Genomic DNA, 19973 nt, shown 5'->3' on the forward strand with positions numbered 1-19973 from the left:
GGGGGACACTTACAATATCTCACTCAATATGGAATCGACCCCAATGTTTTTAGCTCTATTAATCATCTAATACCCCCTTCATGAAGGAATTTTCTTCATCGGGATACTTTGAAGAAGATGCAGATTGGTTGCATGACACTTTTATCTGGATTCAAATCTTGTAATTATGCTTGTGGCTAATTTATTCCCTCCTTCAACAATAATATTCTGAGTTGAATTACATATTAAAAGAGAGGTGTATAGTTCTAAGGTGTTAGGTATTTTGTGCCATATATTTCCATGGATATTCTTTTGAATGTTGAAGTGTTTATTTTAGATGTGTATACAGATATTAGATTCGGAGGCTCTGTTTCAGGCATCATATCACAGACTCTGACATTATTAGCGAAAGACAAATTTCCCTTTTGAGTTACCTGTCTGAGACACTTGACCCCACACAGTGAAAGCAGCCTCACTAATGCACCCCAACATCACTATGCTCTTTTTATGGTTCTGTTATGACAGCAGAAACACTGATATGCGCTCCAAGCCATAAAGAGAACGCCTTGCAGAGTGTGTCAAGGGCACCGCTCAACATTTAATCATCAGTGGTTGGAAATGTGAGAGGGTGTCTCAGGAAGCAGCTGAGGTCATGTCTTTAATAATATAATGACTCTCTTGCTTGTTACAAAACAGGGTCTTATGTCCTCCAAAACCCTCTCCATAGAGGTCACTTTTAATGAAAATGCAAGCCACAATTCCTTACTTGTTTACCTCTTTGTGGCAGTTTTCATCAAGATCAAATTATTATCAGCGGGGGACATCTAGTCCGGCTGATCTAGCGGTAATTTGACTCTGTGTTGAGAGGCAGGTTTGGACTGAGTGTCCCGCTACTGTGCTGGACTGGGTGTCACAAGAGGCTGTGCGAGAAGCTGAGAAATTCAAAAGAATGCAGTCAATGTGTGCTGATTTTACAAAACAAATGCTGTTAGTACATCAAAGAAGTCTTGATGTCACAACTTGCACGATCAGGTCATTAAGTGCAACAGACCTGCGTAATGGTCTGCAAATCACGGTGGCACATCGTGGACCGTGACTTATACACATGTGTTCATGTTGTGCCCTGACCATTTCTGCGTGGTGTTATGCAGGTCGTGCTTGGCTTCGTGTGCGAGGCAGACTTCAAGCTCGTGGCCAAGGCCATACGGGACAGGGTGACCGCCATCAAGCGCCAGAGAGAGAAGCTGAGGCGGCAGGCGGAGGAGCAGAGGAAGAAGCAGGAGCAAGAAGCCCTAGAAGAAGAAGCTGAGACTCAGCCGCCCTCACCTAAAGTCGGCCACGTGGTTGCAGCAGAGTCCCCCACCCCGGCCCTGACACCTCCGACCCCCATCATGTCCCCCGTCACCAGCTCTGTGGACTCTGGCGTGAGCTCCAACTACCCTGCAGAGCCAGAAGAGCCCGAGGCGGACCAGCACTTCCACATCCGCCACAACAGCCTGTCTTCTGCTAATTGTGAGCCACCTAGTCCGACTTTATTCATTTCATGAAAAGTTTGTAGGTTTTTTGGAGATAGAAAGGGTCTAACCAACAATTGTGCTTTAATCCAAACAGCCTTATTTTACTAAACTTTTTTTATTTGTGAAATTTCACAGGAAATACAGCTTTACAAAAACATATTTTTTTCTTTTTATAATTTTCAAACAAGCCCATGGCCCACCCTTCCCCACCCAGCCTCCCTTCCATCCCTCACCCTGGCCCACAGCATAAAAGTACACAAAATGCATTGTATGTAAGGTGTAAGTAAGAAAACTAGTCCTGCAATTGTAATAGGATGACTCTTATGAACTACTGAGTGTTTGTAAAATCAAAAAAAAACCTTTTAGGCATATCTATGCATTTGCACAACTATTATAATTTATAGTATTCTAGAGTTGAATACATTTATACATCACGCCTTTTAACTCACGTCATGTTTCAGTCACATGTGCGTCAGATGGGTCCGTCAGAGTTAACTTTCCGTTTTGATTTTATTTTTTATTCCGGTCACAATACATCATAAACTCTTGATGCATTTTTTTCGCTGTGTTAACTGTACAATTGTACTGAACAGCAAGTTGTTCTGATCTGAGAGCACATGGGAGGCATACAGTGAAATGTAAAACTGTGGATAACTAAATTATTCAGTCCCTGTTAGTCTTATCTCGTGGTGTATGTGTGTGTGTGTGTGTGTGCTATGCTGTAGCTATTGAATATTTCTCTTTTTTTACCAAATGCAAAGGCCCAAATATTCTTTTTGAGGGGTCCTAGTAAATCAGTCTGATTAACAATACATCCAACATCCTCTGTGTGTCTTTTGCATTGTTGTCATTGTTGTTGTTTACGTGTTTGTATATGTTTTAAGTCTCAGTTTGGGGTCATTTGATGTTTGTGTGTGTGTGTGTGTGTGTGTGTATGGTACAGTTCGTGTCAGTCAATCAGACCACAGTTGGTCACATGCTAATGGTTTAGGTCCTTTGTTGAAACAGCTGACTGTGAGACGGACGGCTATCTGAGCTCCTCTGGGCTTCAGGATCCCCTGGAGGCCGGCAGCTTCAACACGACCCCTCCCACCACGCACACCGACAACCCGACTGCAAACGGTCTCCCCATCCCAGCCCTCCGCTTCCCCTCGGTGAGTGGCCTCAAGAAAGAGCTTGTTATCAAAGTGGAGCGAGCAGGGTGGTGGTGGCGGAAAGGATGACTTTCAAGACTTTATGAGACCTCCCTCATCAACATTACGCTGTCCGATGCAGCGTTGACACAGTTACATAAGCAACACATAGACGGAAAGCAGCACTTTACAATACGGCACATCACACATCCCTTACGACCAAGTGAGCAAAAAAAATTTGGACTAACTCAAAGAAATGGTGAAGAAATAGTTCCTGGATAGTTCTTAATAAAAACTATGGTTGATAATTCTTAGCTGCATGATGAGAAATTTATAAAATGAAGGTTTACCTACTTGTTCATTGGTAACTACCCAGAATTTTTTGTACCTAATTGTTTTGCCAGTTTTTTTTACAGTTATGTGGCCACAGTTGTCATTTTTAGATTAAGTAGTGTTTGAACAAGACCAAAAGTCTACAACCATGCTGTGTCCACTGTGGTGGACAGACCAACACTGCTATACCTAGAAGCCACACTGCTTACATGGCTAGAAACCATGACCATGTACTATTTTTATCAAAACAAATAACCAAATTGAGGAATTTGATGGTTAATTAATATATAAGTAATGCTAAGAAAAAACATTTTGTGTAGAGATAACTGATTTGAAGTAAATCAAATACTTCTGCACTTCAAATTCAATATGTTGAAATGTTTCCCGGCTACTGTCTTATACTAAAGCTTCAAGAAGAATCAATGGCAATCTTTTACAGTGTCTTTACCTTACCACATCCCTCATTTCTATTCACAGAGTATTGCAGTATCCAACAACATAGAACATGGCAACTCAGGGCCCCAGAGTGGCTTCAACTCCCCCGTGGACAGGTAAAGTTCTTCACCTTCCTCTTTTCACTCTGCTCTTTTTTTTTTTTTTACCATCCATGGAACAATAGAGGTCCAAAGTCCGTTCTTTATTTAAATTAGGTCCTGAAAATCAATGTGAATGTAGTAGAAACGCCTGGTCTTCCGTCTAAAACTCCTCCTCCTCCTACTCCACATCTGTGGGGCTGTGACAACAAGCTCGAGGCAATCGACAGGCTCCTCTGTGTTTTCATTGCAGTGAGGCAGAATGGACCCTTGCAGGTTTCTGTGTGACTGGCCGTCAGATGTTGTGGAGGCCCTGTTTTCCATGTTGGTGGGATGTTGGGGAGAGAGCAGCTTTATTCTCGGCATGAGGGCCGACAATGGATGGACAGCTTGTGTGTGTGTGTGTGTGTGTGTGTGTGTGTGTGTCTTAGGGGGTTGTAATTACAGTTCAAAATACGTTTTCTGTCAATGGAGCAATTGGGCAGGAAGTATTAAAGAACATGGAAGGTATCAGCTGAGCTCATGTCCGTGACTGACAGTGTATCAGCATTATCTGACCTGTACTTAGTGGGTTGAAATAAATGTCAAGTCTGGTTAAGTATCATGCTTCATCATGCTTCATAACAGCTTAGGCAGGCACTGTTTAGGATCCAAAACAGACTCCCAGTTTTTAAATTTTTCCTCAGAGAAAAAAACTCTGGATTGACGATGAGCAGTGCCGCATTTCAAAGATCACAAAACAGAGGGATCATTTTCAATATCAACACAAATTGTTGATCTTATTTTGTCTAATCTCCATGTACTCAGCGTTTAAAGGAAAGAACAGCCTTTGCTGTGAACTTGAATAACCCGTGAGTTGGAGGTTTTTAAATAGAGACGGGTGCACGTTGCCAACCAGTAGGCTGTAAATGTTTGCTGCCTATGTTGGGGAGGTGGACGGAGGGCAGTCTGTGACCACAGCAATCCAAAAAGGCCCAGGAGACACAATTAGCAGAACCAAAGCTTTTTATAAAATTCACTGAATGTCCTCCAGTTCTCTGAAACCCAAAACTCATTCATTGCATAAATACAACAGATCACACAGACATGTTGCTTCCTCTGGATGAACACCAGCTTCCTATACGCTCTGAACAGGTCCAGTTAAAATCTACTGTTTACACCCAAGAGACAAGCCACTGTTACACATCAAGATTTTATTTGACACTTCAGAGTGCTGTTTATTATTACATGTGATGCCAAGATAATCAGTCGTGATGGATATTCAGTTCCTTTTGCACTTCTGTTAAAGATGATGAGTCAACTTTGAAATTACGATATTGAGGAATGTTTCTGTGGCTTTTTTGGTGCATATTTTTCTAAACTGTAGCACATGTAATTTATTTCTTTGCAGCTACGCCTCCGACGTGACATCAGGCTTGAGTGACGGCTACGAGGGCCTCTCGGAGAAGAACGAAAAAACGGCTGCCAGGCGAACTGCTGGGAAGCTGTTCAGGAGGAGAGCGCGATCGAGGCTGCGCATCACAGGGGTACAATAAAGTTTTGTTTAATTACAACTCTTCAAATCCATTTATTCGCATCATAAACAAATAAATCAACCATCTGAATTGAGTTGTTGGATTAGCCGAGGCGTTTTTGATTTATAAGTGAGCCGTGGAGATCCACCCTGATTGTGCAACATTATCAGTAGCTATGCAGTTCTTCCCCCGGCAACCGCAGTACATTTCTCTTCTGATCAGGACACTTTGTGGTCTTTTAATGAGCGTGTTTAGACTGGAGGCAGAGACAAACAGATCATGCCTAACCACATGTGCATACAGTGGTTCTCAGAGTGCATAGTGCGACACACACACACACACAAGCACACAGTGTGTTACAGTAGATTCACACATATGTTCACGTGACTACATGTTTGCTCAGACACACACAAATACAAAAACATATTGTTCTTCCCGTGTTTAACTTCGGTCAGTGTTTTAGAGGGTAAACAGACGCCTGTCATTACCATTGATCCCGTGCTTCTCTGCAGCTCTCCGATAAAGTGGATCGGGTGGTGGAGTGCCAGCTGCAGACACACAACGACAAGATGGTGACCTTCAAATTTGACCTGGATGGAGATAACCCAGAAGACATCGCCGCTGTCATGGTGAGTCATTAATGGTGCTCAGTCGCTGGCCAAACAATAATGAACAGGTATTATATTCAGAGTGTCAATAATTCAACACTTTGATCAGGTAAAAACAGGTCTCTTTCATTAGTTTTGCTGTTTATCTGCAGTGAGGTACCTCAGAAACATTAATTGAATTGAAATTTCATAAAATTTGCTGACATATAACAGTTGACAATCAAATAAGAATTGATTTTGGTGATGATTAGGATCTGGATGTCCACTATTGGACTCTTTTTTTTAATGTAATGTAAATGGATGATACTTGGTTACAATAACAAAATGAAGAATCGCTGAAATGTTTGAAGTTTGCATTCTTTAAGTTTCTCCAAGATTGAATGATTCTTTATGGAAATATGCATGAGCTACTCATTACTACTACTACTAACTCATGCTACGCAGCCAAACATTGCTCAAACTGACAGAACATTAATTTAAACTCTAAATAGCAGACATATCAGGCTAAACTTTGGGGAAATGTGAATAAAATGATGAACAAGACATCAAATATTACTGTTTGATGGAACGGCCTAGCTATTAAAAGTATGGAGTCTTGATTTTTAATATTTCACTCAGTGTTAACATCATGTAGCTTCCACAAAAAGAAATGAAATTCGTTAAAGCTACCTTAGGAGACATGAAGAGATAAAACCGGGTGTTAAAGAGTAAACAGTGGAAGTAATCAGTCTTTTTTGAAGACTGAACCTCCTAGAACCGTCGAGGATTTGTACACAGATAAATAACTGAGCTCAGCTGATAAGCCTGGCAGATTCCTCTATCTCAGCTGAACTTGTTCAACCCTGCTTCCAGTTAAAAGCCTCTTATTTATCAATGCTAACTCTGGCTGATATTATATCTAACTTGCTGACAAGTGAATGACGCAGGTAAGCAGCCCCATCCCCCCCTGTTATTGTCTACAAGCTTCATTAGAGGCTCGGAGATGTACAGTGGGTACATATGAGAGCCTGTGTGAGGAAGACGTGATGAGGCAACGTGTGCAGCAGCACTTTGTGTTCACTGAATGTACTGTTTTCCTCACTCTAAAACACAGTGGGCTTTTGTTTACTGAGTCTTGGCGCAGCAGGGGCTCTTGGCATCACAACACCTCCTGTGGTTCTCAGTGCAGAGCTCAAATGAGCTGAATTATGCCATGCTGACAGGAAATGGTCACCACGCCCCGACCCGCAATTCACAGCAGTGCTCAAAACTGCTTGAATATGCAAAAGTCAGAACTCTAACAAACTGCTGTTTTGTGGATTTACATGAGATGATTTATGTATTTTTTTCCCTGAGAATAAGCATTAGCTGAGGGTAGATGGGTGTGAATTTGGGTGGGTGTGGATTTCATGGATGGACATACAAATAGACAACAAGTGTCTATTGTTCTTAGAAGCATCTCCCTTGTCAGTGGGGGGAAGTACATTTCCGCAAGCACTGTAATTTTGTGCAGTTCTACAGCTATGTTCTACTACTTCATGCTTCTACTATAAAAACTAAATCAAATTAGCTCCTTTACAAACAGCTAAAACAGTAAAAAGGGTAATTACAATTAATATATCATAAAATAACCTTCACAGGAGCCGTTTTTCTGCATTTACTTTTGATGATTTAAGAACATTTTGCTGATAATACTTGTGTACTTTTACTAACGCAGGCCTTCTACTTGTAATAGAGTATTTTCCCTTTGTGGTACTGCTGCTTTTACTGAAGTATCTAAATACTTCTTCCACCACTGTCCTTTTGTCTTCAAGGTGCACAATGAGTTCATCCTGCCGTCAGAGAAGGAAGGCTTCATCCACCGCCTGGGTGACATCATCAAACGGGCTGAGGCTCTGATGGCGAAAGAACAGCTGGTTCATTCCGGCGGTCACCGACTTCCCCAGCCTGCTTTCCACAACGGGGTTAACTCGTTGTCTTCCTCTCAGGTCAGCGGCAGCTCTTGCTCCTTTGCACTATTCCACATCACGGCAATTGTTAGCCGGCAACAAAGGAAGTAACAGGAACTGAGCTTGTGTTTTACTGCTCTGTCTGATCATCGTAAATTACATCAGCTATATTGTGTCGGGCTGTGGTTGTCTAAGGCGCACTCATAAATCTGGTGCAAATGGGAAGCTGTTGTGTATTGCTTCCTATGCTGGAAATAAAAAAACCTCACTAGAGTGCTTTCCTCATCGTCCACAATCCCTCCTGAGATTTGCCCTTAAAGATAGAAGGTTAATTGTTCTTAAAGCCACCTGAGGTAGCACTCCCATTTAGAACATGATGTTACTAAAAGCGCTAATATCATAAAAAGCTGTGATTTGTGGCAACCTACCCCATGCCTCCTTTTTTTCACATTTATTTGTTCCCAAAACCACAAATCATTTCCAGTGCTTACACCATAACGAACTTTCCAGCACATCTGCCCACACTGAATGGGTAAAATACTTTATGTTTGGATTTATTATGCCTCTCTGAATCAAGATTTTGTGAAACTGTAAAATGCAGAAGGAAAAAAAGGGTTTGTTTGGAGCAAAGCCATGCTGTGTGAGAGATGACATAATGACTAATCAGATACATTCAGATTTGTCTGCATGAAGGAAAAGAAGCGTCTGTTCTGCCAGGATGTGTTCCTCTCTGTACAACAGAGAAAGAACACAATCTTCTTGTACCCTCTCATAAAAAGAAATGCTCGAAAGATGTTCATAAATGATGCAGAACAGAATAATGTGCAGTTTCATGAAGGACAAAAGACAAGTGAGAGCTGTAAACCGCAACTGCCAACTATCTACCTTGTTCACCATGTTTCCGACCCCCTGGCTGCATAATTACCCAGAACCACCGGTAACAAATCTCTCCTGGCTCCGCTCCAGCACCTGATTAAAAACAGTGCATGGACCACATCCTACAAAGAACCATTATGGATGCATTCATCTACACTGCCCAGCCGAAAAACCAGATCTAGCTAGTTAATTCAGAGAGAAACCCACGACCCCCAGTTTCTAGGTATCTCTGCTCGGGTTGTTGAGTCTCTGAGGTAGGGTGCTATTCTAAGAGTTTTGGGAAGATATATGGTTTATAAATAGAAGTTGAATCCGTGGAAATTCATTCTTGTCCAACAGTTTCTGGTTTCCTCTTCCCATCACTTCCAGAAAACAGATCTCTTCTTTGACTTTTAGCTCTTACAGATGGAGCCAAATTCGAAGAGTCATTCATATTATGGAGGTTAAATGGCTTTCCATAAATGATTATATTAACTGGTTAAAAACATTGGATTTGGAAACAGCTCTTTTTTATACACCTTAATGCATTTTAAGTATATATACTTGCTTACATATGATTTGTACAATTGTACTAGCATTCTTATAATATGTATATATTTTACAGCAAATTTAAAAACTACATATATACACATACACAAGAAGAGAGAAAAAGAAAACAAAAACTTAATTTAACTTAAGTTAACTTAGTTTAATCATTTGAGCCATGCAGTGTGTTTAACACTGATTTGGTTACAGCTGTTGGCATCAGCTGTGACATCTGCCTCCTCTTTGAATAAACCCTTTAATCCATTTTTTCCACCGTCTCAAAAATTCCAGTTCTTGATTTCTGATGAAGTTATTCTTTCAGGTTGTGCAGGTTAAGTAGGTTTTCACCACTTCCTCCTAATGTTTTTTTTTTATAGCTGCAGCTCTAAGCTTCCTGTATAGGTATCTGTCTAATTCAAGAGTGAGCTGTATGAGAGCGATGATGTACCTGAGGAAGATATTTTGTGTCAAATGGCTGTTTGATTTGGAATATTTTCATGATAGAGGAAAGAGCTCTTCACCAGTTATCAGTATATCTCTCCAGCATTCCTACAATAGTATTAACAGAGAAAAAAAAAACTATAGTCCACTTAATATATGCTCCACTGACAGCGCATACACGTATATCTGAGGTCATATCACAGGGTCGCCCATAGTGTGGCATCTAAAGCCTGAAGCATACAATGTTTTAGTGGGCATCGGACAGCTTTTACATGTTAGTGCCAGCTTACCAGTCAAGATTGTACAACTCAATTTGTGAAAACAGTTATATAATCTCTTGTTGTTTTGGAGGGAGCTTTGTCAAGTTGGATAAAATTACTCAAGTGACATAACCCAAATATCTCGGGTTTGGCTTAGAAATTGCAAAATGATTGCAGAAAGCCAGCGCTACAACATGTGGGTGTTGACCAGGCGGGGAGGGTCTAATCAAAGATGCTAATGAGTTGCATTTTGGCAAGTGTACCATCTAGTGTTTTTAGTGTGCTAGTGATATCTCAGTCTCTGCTGCACTGCTGCAATTTTGAGATTTTATTAAAAGATCTATATCTCACTAGTCCCCCAACCATAAAAATCCCCTACCCATGTATTAATACTGGTGAGCAAACCAGTAGTTTTGTACTGCTGCTGCATCATAAAGTCACCTTTCAACTCAAATATAAGACACATTTGAACATTTTTAACATGAACGTTTTTGTCAGTAATGAGTAGACGTGAATACTGAGTTTCATTAAATGTGCTCTCTTACAGCCTAATCTGCACAGTCACACCCTGCCTCGAACACACTCCTCCTCTTCTCTGCCTGGTAAGTCTCATGTCTGATCTGATGATGAATTTAATTCATCCATGAGGGGAAACTGGATAATTTGATGCTGAAGGAGATTAAATATAATATGAATCTGAAAATGAATGAGCTCCTTAGGGCTTGGCTCCCTGCTCTTTTTTTAATCATTTCATGAAATCTATAAATTCATCTTGTAACATGAAGTGTGTGTGAACTGCATAAAGAATTTCTTTCTCACCGCATGTAAGGTTAACTTTCATATTAGTTGCATCTTTTTTTTTTCTGTGCATGATCACTGTGTGTGTGTGTGTGTGTGTGTGCGCGGACGTGGGTGCACTGGCTTTATCTCATGCATGTGTGTGTCTTGTCTTAGACTTCAGTGTGGCTAACCCGAGTGTAGGGGTACGTGGCTCTCCTCCGTGCCCCAATGGAGACGTCTTCAGTGCAGACATTACTTCACCTGCGCGACCTCTTATACGCTCGCAGTCTTTCCACAACGCCCCAGGTAAATAGCCTTCTGCCCCTCCCTCTGGTCCCCACGTGAAGAAGCCAAGCATTGTTTACTGTTTCACCACACTGAAAAATTGTTACAGTCCTTTGGCAGAGAATAAGTCAAAGCAAAGCTCTGCTACCTCATAAACCCCCCCAGCCCCCTCCTCAGGGCCCGTTCTTGGTATTGTTCAGACATTCGCATGGCGCCATCCACCATCCCCACACCTCAAAGCTTTCGTCTGTGTCTGCCTTGCAGCAGGGCCTCTTGGGTAATTACCTCACCTGAAGGGCGCTTTCTGGCTTTTAGGGAGCCGTGAATGCTGTCGCTGTAAAGCATAAGCTTTTCTACACTGCTGTGATACTCCACAACATCTGTTTGCCAGCACAAACTCCTACAGGATTTCCAAGAAAGCCTCCTCCCCCGTTAAAAGTCTCCTTCACCACAGGAGGGGCATTTGAAGTCAATTAAAGAACACATATCCCCCATATGCCCCCAGTTTCGGCCTTTGTGGCCATCTGAACATCCTCATCCCCTCTTGTCCTGCGTCCCCTCTCTGCTGGACATTCACTGCATGGTCGCTTTCGCAATGCCTCTTGGCTAACCGCCACTGTTATAGAGTGTTGCCTAACCTACGTATGTTTCTGTCAGCATGGAAAGTAGAGGAGTAGAGGCTGGTTTGCATCATCAGCAACAGGAGGTGTGGTTTATAACTGTGGAGCTATTGTTGAAGTAAATGTCGAATCAATGGATGAGGCTAAAATATTGGCATCCTCGACTATTCCTTGCAGAGTGATGTAGCAATACTGACTACTTTAATCTCACAATCAGTCCCAAAAAGTTGTGTACACACACGTGTGTTCCATTTAAACTCCTCTAAAATGTCAATCCTAAAAGCCTTACCCTCTCTATTGATGCTGAATCCCTCACAGCCATGTACACCAAGCCTGGTGTGCAACTGCTCCAGCTTACGAATTATAGTCGGATAGTGCTTTAAACAAAACAACTTTGTTCACCATGGAAACCCATTATTTGAAAGTACAGGAAAGATTTCTGCTCCACATGGCGTATGCCTTGGCAGGGCTGAGGAAACACATGCACCGACCAAACTCTGAGGAGACGAGTAGAACAAGCGATACAACTTGTCTCTCTGGGTCAACTCTGTCCAATAAATTCCACTGCAACGGTGCGAAGAAAATTCCTGTTTAAAAATACACTTCTTAGGTGTTATGATGCACAAGTTAAATTGGACATTAAGAGAAACTTACTGTACATGTTTTTTCTTGCACAGTTTGTACCTAAGATGACTTCACACAAACAAATTAAAACTGTAAATCTGTTTGTCTTCCAGGGTCTCCCCTCCATTATCAGCACCATCACCACCCTGCTTCTCTTCTGCCCCACCACCAGCACTACCACTTGCCCTACATGGGCAACACTCACTTCCCATTCCCATACCCAGGTACTTCAGGCTCTCCAAAAACAGCAGGGATCCATCCTCCCCTCACACGTGTAGCCAGTAACCCCACTTTCCCCTCCATTTCCTCCCCAGCCCCGGGCTCCCCAAGTCCTCTGAATGAGACCCCGAGCCCCGGCAGCAATGAGAGCGTCCCCATGTCCCCACCTGCGGCTCAGCATCCCAACATGTGGCCCTCAGACACGCAGCCCCTATTTTCTTTGGCTAACGTCATCTCTATGGCCATGAGCATGGCCCAGTCTTTCATCCCTCCTGCGAGCCTGTCCACCCAGGGGATACCCTCCTTTCCAGGTTTCCACCCCCAGCTACCCGCTCACATGACCCCACAGTCAGGGTACCAATCCGTCTACCCACAACATTACCAGACCACGCCAGCAGAAGTTTCTTACCCTACACCTGGCATGCCAGCTCAGAACAACATCTACCACAGCCCTGAGAATACACTACAAATGGATGGATCGGGTTTTCCTCTGAGTAGACCCCCAACCCGCCCACATGCTGTCTCTCCACTTTCCTTGCCTTCCACTCCTCAACAGGCTCCTCAGGAGCCTCTGCAGCAGGTTGGACTCTCCAGTCTCCCCAACCTGACCCAGGAGGACAGTCTCCACAGTTATGTGGCCCCGTTCTCTGCCCAAGTTCCAGCCCAGACGACACCCAGATCAGAAGTCTCCAGTTCAAACTCGTCAGATCTTTCGCCATCACCCCCAGAGACCCCAGAAAACACCGTGAGTCAACATTAGTTACTTTTATGTCAGGATTTATATCAGCTGAGATTCCTTTACAGCTATGTTATGTGTAAGCAAATTGAAGCTGAAATGACTAGTTGATTAATTGATTGACAGCAAGTTAATCAACAATTTTGATAACTGATTAATCGTTTGACATTTATCAGGCCAAAATGCCAAATATTTCTTCATTTCCAAATGTAAATGTGAGGATTTGCCCTTTGTTCTCTATTTTAAATGATTGTAAATTGAATATATGTGGATTTTGGACTGTTGGTTTGACAGAACAAACTATTTGAAGATCCTGACTTGGATTCTTGGAAATAGTGATGATATTTCTTCACAATTTTCTTACATTTTAAAGACTAAACGGTTCATTGATTAATAAAAAAAAAAAATAGGCATAAACCAATACAACTTTTTCTCCAGTACTCCTCCAATACCTCAACTCAGGGTATCTGCTGAAACCGATGACTGCTCAGATACTTGAGCTGTCTTTTTCCAAAAACTGTGTACTGCACTGCCTGGCACTGATTGAGATAACTTTATGTAAGCTAGCATTAGGCCAGGGATTACTGTGGCACTAAAAACTGAGTTGGTGTCCCGCCATGACTGAATGAATGAACTGATAGCTGAAACACGAACACTGAAAAAGACTGTATTTAATGTGGATTGATCACATCTGGCCAATTGGCTGTAGCACTGATGCTAATAATGTTTATTCTTCTTGTCTAGTTATCATCCTTCAGCCCTAAATTGCATCCTCCTGTACCCGAGATGAATGCCAGTAGCTCCAAACCAAAAGCCTCCTCCACTGCCTCTGGTAAGAAATCCTGTGCATGTTCTTTTGCTCCTAAAACAGCCTTTCTTCCGTCTCTGGATCATAAACACCTAATGTGATGTATGTTACTACCGTAGGGCTTGGAGAGCTGGAAAATGACATTCTGTATGATGTTTTTGTTTGCAACCCAAACAAACCCACACACGCTTGTGTATACACACAAATGCACCCACAGCCATACAGCCGTACACGTTTTTCTTTTTCTCTGCTGCATTTTATGATGTATTGGGTCTAAATACAGTCTGATGTCTCTGTTACGGTCAATTTGCCTTTTGAGTTGTTTTCAGCTCCCTTTCTCTTTCTCTCCGTTGTATCCTGGGTGACATTATCACCTCTTAGCGGTGCCTCAGCAGCCATTGCGTAACCAGGAGTCTGGATGTAATGTTCCATTCAGTATGAACACAAACGTAGGTGATTGCAGCCCTACCCACCGGCAAGAACCAATCAGTGAGCAGCCGTGCTCGTTACAGGCCTCTCCTTCCATATCCACACCTGTCTGTATTTATACCGTCCTCAGAAGCCCACATTGAACAAAGTCCCTCTGTTTCAGTGGGCACAGACCCAGACGCTTCCTGTGCTTACTGTAAGGAGGACACTTAGTGGGCAAACTGAGGTACTGCAGGATCTGAAACCCTAAAATGGTCTGCAGCTGTGAGCGCATGCAGTGACTGTTTGCGTCACTCCATTTTATGTGACAGCAGATAAACAACCCTGTTACAATTATGAGTTATAATCGCTGCCATAAATGAAAGCTCTATAGCGGATATCTTCATACTCTTAGAAGTTACTATTTTAGGAAATAAGACACAATGACAAAAGCGCGATACCTCTTCCAAGGTTGTTGGCAATAAAACACCTTATTAGATTTAATCAAACTCTGGCAGTCATGACTGAGTGGAGCTTTGTTCTACTGATCAATCAGCTCTGATCAGATTAGAAAACAATTGCTACTGTTTAGCCAATGATTGGCAGTCACTCCTACAAATTGGCTGCCCAGATGTTACAACTTCTTATTCATGGACTCTAAAAGTAAGTAGAGAGATATACTGCAAGTGACTTGTATTGATATTAACCAATATAACATGTTATTTATCAAAAAATCCATATATTAGACATAAATTTAGATACTTAATCAGGTAATTAACGTACATTTTCTTTGAAGGGGAACCAGACTTGTTAAAATTTTGTGTAGTGGACTGCATACACTGATTAACACATTTTCTTCCTCTATATTACAGAGGTACAGTCGGCACCAGTGACTGTTGGGCGATTCCAGGTGACGCCCAGCATGGACATCCCTGCGCCTGTCGCCATCGTTGTACCTGCTGCACCACAGCCAGCAGACAGTGGCAGCACCCCATCAGAGAGCAGCACAGAGGAACAGGGAGAGTCCGAGACCAGCCTGGGCACCTCACTCACCATGTCCCCTCCTCACCCACATCCCCACAGAGGGTCGACAGGGGTCCTCCAGGAGGTTGATGGGCAGACTGGATGGACTGGTAGTCAGGAGCAGCAGCAGCAGCAGCTGCAAAACAGAGAAGAAGAGGACGAGGAGGAAGAAGAGGAGGCAGGGGTTGTTGGGGAACGACAGAGGACAAGGAAGAGGAATCGGAGGAGGGCGTACAGCCTCAGCCTGATGGGGACGTCTGCAGACAGCGGACTCTCAGTGACAGCTGCCGAGATGGAGGGGAGGCTGTGGGACGGAGCGGCAGGCAGCCCGCAGTACAGCAATGCCCTTCACCATTTATGGATGATGACATACAACCGCAATACTCCCTACCTAAGCAGTGATGACTCAGACAGTGATGATGAAGAAATGCTGGAAGAGCTTCAGGAACTTAGAGAGAAGTAAGTGACACCACTGAAGATGCCCAAAATAACAGTGCAACTCTGAAAAGGTATATTGACAGAGAACAGAGGACAAAGCTATTTATGAAATTGAAGAGGGAAAAATGGTTTCATCAGGAAAATCTGAAGCAGTCAACTAAATGGGGTCGAATATGAATACTTACAAAGGGAGTAAAAAAGGTCTTTTGTCTGGGCTCCCACATTCACTTTTGCAGTAAATTTAAACATTTTCCAATTGCTAATTTTCTATTATGATTGTCTTGGGACAAAGTGCTTTGGGGTAACAAAAGAAGAAGAAGTAAAAATGAAAAGTTATTAAGGCCTCATTTTCTGCTCTCCATCTTTATAATGAATGTTTAAGTTTAAGTTGTTAAATCATCAAAATGAGCAACCCCTTTATGAACACATGTCTCCATCATTAGGTTTTTGTCCTTAGATAGAGCTCAGGTCTATTGATGAATTTTGTAGAGCTGAAACAAACTATTATTTTCATTATGGATTCATCCGTTGAAGAATGCCAGTTTCCCAGAGCCCAGCATGATGTCATCAAACTGCTTCTTTTGTCCAACAAACAGTCCAAATCCCAGTAATCCCATAATCAAATTATAAATACAGAAAACAGAAAAAGCAGCAAATCATCTCATTTGAGAAGCTGGATCCAGCAAAAATGTTTTGCCTGATAAGTTACTGAAAATTATTTTAAAAATATCAAAGATCTTGTAGAATTATTTCCTGTAAATTGATTAATCAAAGAATTGCTTCAGCGCTAGAGTTTTGATGCTATTTTATTTAATCATGTCAAGTAAAAGAAAATCGAGAAATCGTCCATAATCAGAAGCTTTTTGAGAACTTAATTTCCTTCCAAGCCTCCAAGGATTTTCAAGGTCCTGTTTAACTGTTTGACTTTCCAAAGCACCAAAAGATGGGACTTTTAACCGCTCACATTTGTTACTGTTTGTCCTTCATCAGACATCTGACAGAGGTGCAGGCCCTGCAAGCTGCCCAAAAGCGAGAGATTGAGGAGCTGTATGAGAAGATGGGAAAGGTTCCCCCTCCAGGCATCGTCTCTCCTGCTGCTATGTTGTCCAATCGACAGCGCCGCCTGTCCAAGGGGAGCGGTTTCCCCTCGTCCCGCAGAAACAGCCTGCAGCGCTTGGACATTTTGCCACTCCAAGGTAAGGAAGAGTATCCATATTTCTTTCTATTAGAGAAAGATCTGGTAAATATGTGACAACTTAATGTCTAAATGTGTATTATAATGCATGTACTGCTTGTTTTCCCAGGTATCATTAGGAGAAACTCTCTTGGAGGTAGCAGCAGTGGCTCCCAGGATAAACCAAGCAAAGGCGTCACCTTTGCCACTGACATTAGTAGAATGGTGAGTGTACGTTGCATAGTGGTGGAAGAAGTACTCAGATACTTTACTTAAGTAAAAGTACCAATACAGCAATGTAAAAATACTCCACTACAAGGAAAAGTCCGTTATGAAAAATCCTTCTTACGTCAAAGTACAAGTACAAGTATTAGCAGCAAAATGTAGTTAAAATATTGCAGTAAAAGTAGTGGTTTGGTCCCTCTGACTGATATATTATTATATGTGACATCATTAGATTATTAATACTGAAGCATCAGTGTTAGAGCAGCATGTTACTGTTGTAGCTGCTGGAGGTGGAGCTAGTTTCAACTACTGCATACAGGAGTCGGGTCCCTCTAAAGGGTCACCAGATAAATCTGAGGGGTCGTGAGATGATTAATGGGAGAGGAAAGAAGAAAAAACAAAGTTCTGATACACAAATCTGTTTTTTAGTTTTTGGACTTTTTCTCTAATCTTTAATTTGGTGAAATATTGGATCATTTGAACATTTATTGAAATGAAACCATGTGAGAAGTTTAGAGGGAAAAAATCACTATTTGGTGGAGCTGTTAACAACTCATAGACATGTGAAATGTGACCCCGACTACACACTGCTTTTTGTAAGATGTCAAAAGCCAAAAACGTTGGAAACCACTGGTTTCATCTTTAACAACGTGTTGTATTTTAAAAGCTTGTTATATTATCCATTGTGTCAAATCTTCATCTGAAAAGTAACTAAAGCTGTCAAATAAATGTGGTGGAGTAGAAAGTACAATATTTCCCTCTGAAATGAAGTAGAGTGGAAGTTTAAAGTAGCACAGAGTGGAAATACTCAATTAAAGTACCTCAAAATTGTACTTTATTACAGTACTTGAGTAAATGTATTTAGTAACATTCCACCACTGACATTGCATAAAAACTTCATATTACTATTCTGTGTTAAATGCAACCAAAAAAGGTTTTGTTCTCACTTTGTGTATTTTTTTCCCATCTCTCCTTTATAGTAATAAACTCTCAGCCAAGCACGCTGTATATCTAGACTACCTCATCTGAAGTGTGACTACAATGGTCAAACCCGTCCTGTAGGAGGATCGCTTTAACCCTTTCACTGGCACACTGATCAGAAAACCGCTTCCCTCTGCCAGCGATCACAAGGTTCTGCCAGTGGTCATTTACCTCAACGCGTAGAAACTCATCAGTACAGCTGGATTCACACAGGAACTGTTACGTCCTTCGTCAGATCTGGTGAATTTGTTGCAGCTAAAAAGCACAGAATACCTGCCAATCCGGTTCATGTTGAAAATGACAAGTTCATTTTTTCCCTCCTGTAAATAAACTGTCAGACCTAATGGTTCACAATGAAACAACCTCCGTCCTGGTTGCCACAGCGCTCTGCAGACGTCACATCCCAGTTTGATTTAAATGTTTTCTTTTGAGCAAGCTTTTTGTATTAACGCAGTCAAGTCATGGCACTTCCTATGACTTTGACCCAGACTGATGATAGTTGCTGTTGTTGTTGCTGTTTTCCTGCTTGTCTGACTCACTGTCGTTAATCAATCTGAACACAGTAACGTGAACCACAGTGAGGCTCTGACACTTTCACTGACGGTTGTCGTACACAGATGACAACAACATTTTTGGAGAATCTCACAACTTATTTGCTGTAGTTTGTTAATGATGTCTCGGCACCTGCTGACTGCACAGTTCATACACTCCCGTTAGTAGAGTTGATTACTGCCATCCAGGGGCTGATGAGAGCAGTCTAGATGCATTGTACAGTTTGATTTATTCAGATATGTATTATAAAAACATGTCGTTGTACATCTTTACTTCCTTTAGTGATTTTGACACCAGATCAGATGACTAGACTCTGCCTGGAGAGGTATGACTGCAGTTCTGACATTTTTAGTGGAAATTATTTCCAGGGGTGACGGACGACACCACAGCAGTATGCTGAAAAGATATCATTTCCGTCAACACATATATATATATGAAGATGTTTCAGAAAGAAAAATGGTTGTACAACAGTTATAAATGTTGGCAAGTAGCTCGCTTCAGCAAAAAGAAAATTTTCAAAGCATCGAATGGGAAGAAATGTGGTTAAATAGTTCAAAAGACTTGTGTAGAGACGTCACATCAATATTCAAATACTATAGCTGATTTAAGATGGAAACAAAGGATTTATTTGTATTGATTAGTTGTGAAAAACCCACCTAGGTTATAGACTACTGGCTTTCCTGTCAATTGTAAATGTGTACATAGTAGAGTGCATTTATAGATTATGTTTACAAGTTATGTGTAAACAAAATATTTCAGCAACCTTAATTCTTGCTCAAGCAAAAAAAAAAAAAATCATATTTTGTCGCTTGTTTCAATAGATCAAGCACCTTGTGCACTTTAGTAAATTCTATTGTAGTTTTCAATAATTTAACACATTTGTGGATAAAACTGTGTTCACTCGAGGAAGAGCTGATACGTTTTCCTGTTATTTTCCATAAGGGAGTTAAGAGAACATTCTCCACAATATGTTTGATCACAATATTTCGTATTGGATCACAGTAATGATGATATACCCTCCCACAGTTAAAATAAGAAGTATATTGTGGGATAGATAAATCAGTCCAAGCTGTGAATCTGTAGCTGTTGCCTTATAAAAATATTCACAACACACACACTGAATGTTATGGCAGTTAAACTCCTGTAAGATTTTCCAAAGTTCATAATATATTCAAAGAAAAAGTTTTCATTTCAAAATTTTGAATGTAAATATATAATTGTATTGCTTTCTGAAGCTGCTGTCCTGCCATGCTGAATCTGTGCCTTTCCCTTACAATGTCTTATTTTATATTTTTACTCTCCAGATTTGGTGGCTAGATCAGACTCTGTATATCAAATTTTTGAGAAAAATAAATGCAAATGTAAATATTGCGGCTCTTTTGTCATCTTTACTGCTTCACCAAGTGTTTTTTTTTCTTGCAGAAATACTTACATAGAGTCATGATTGCATTTA

The 19973-nt window shown here is 41.5% G+C and overlaps 1 protein-coding gene across 3 annotated transcripts in view; it reads left to right on the forward strand.

Moving 5' to 3' along the window:
• Positions 1-19971, forward strand: part of wnk4a (WNK lysine deficient protein kinase 4a) — a 46640-nt gene extending 26669 nt beyond the window's left edge. The window contains exons 8-22 of one of the 3 annotated variants that reach the window (XM_042396927.1): positions 1131-1491; positions 2505-2650; positions 3440-3513; positions 4886-5021; positions 5522-5638; positions 7411-7584; positions 10195-10249; positions 10602-10733; positions 12070-12180; positions 12271-12920; positions 13656-13743; positions 15000-15609; positions 16579-16784; positions 16893-16987; positions 17968-19971. In XM_042396927.1, coding sequence (XP_042252861.1) covers positions 1131-1491; positions 2505-2650; positions 3440-3513; positions 4886-5021; positions 5522-5638; positions 7411-7584; positions 10195-10249; positions 10602-10733; positions 12070-12180; positions 12271-12920; positions 13656-13743; positions 15000-15609; positions 16579-16784; positions 16893-16987; positions 17968-17970 — 2958 coding nt within the window. In that variant the 3' untranslated portion in view covers positions 17971-19971. Of the gene's footprint in view, positions 1-1130; positions 1492-2504; positions 2651-3439; positions 3514-4885; positions 5022-5521; positions 5639-7410; positions 7585-10194; positions 10250-10601; positions 10734-12069; positions 12921-13655; positions 13744-14999; positions 15610-16578; positions 16785-16892; positions 16988-17967 lie in introns of all 3 variants that reach the window. The other 2 variants (XM_042396926.1, XM_042396928.1) reach the window with 2 other exon arrangements.
• The last annotated feature ends 2 nt before the right edge of the window (positions 19972-19973 follow it).

This window comes from Thunnus maccoyii, chromosome 20, assembly GCF_910596095.1.
Source record: "Thunnus maccoyii chromosome 20, fThuMac1.1, whole genome shotgun sequence".
Classification (NCBI taxonomy): domain Eukaryota; kingdom Metazoa; phylum Chordata; class Actinopteri; order Scombriformes; family Scombridae; genus Thunnus; species Thunnus maccoyii.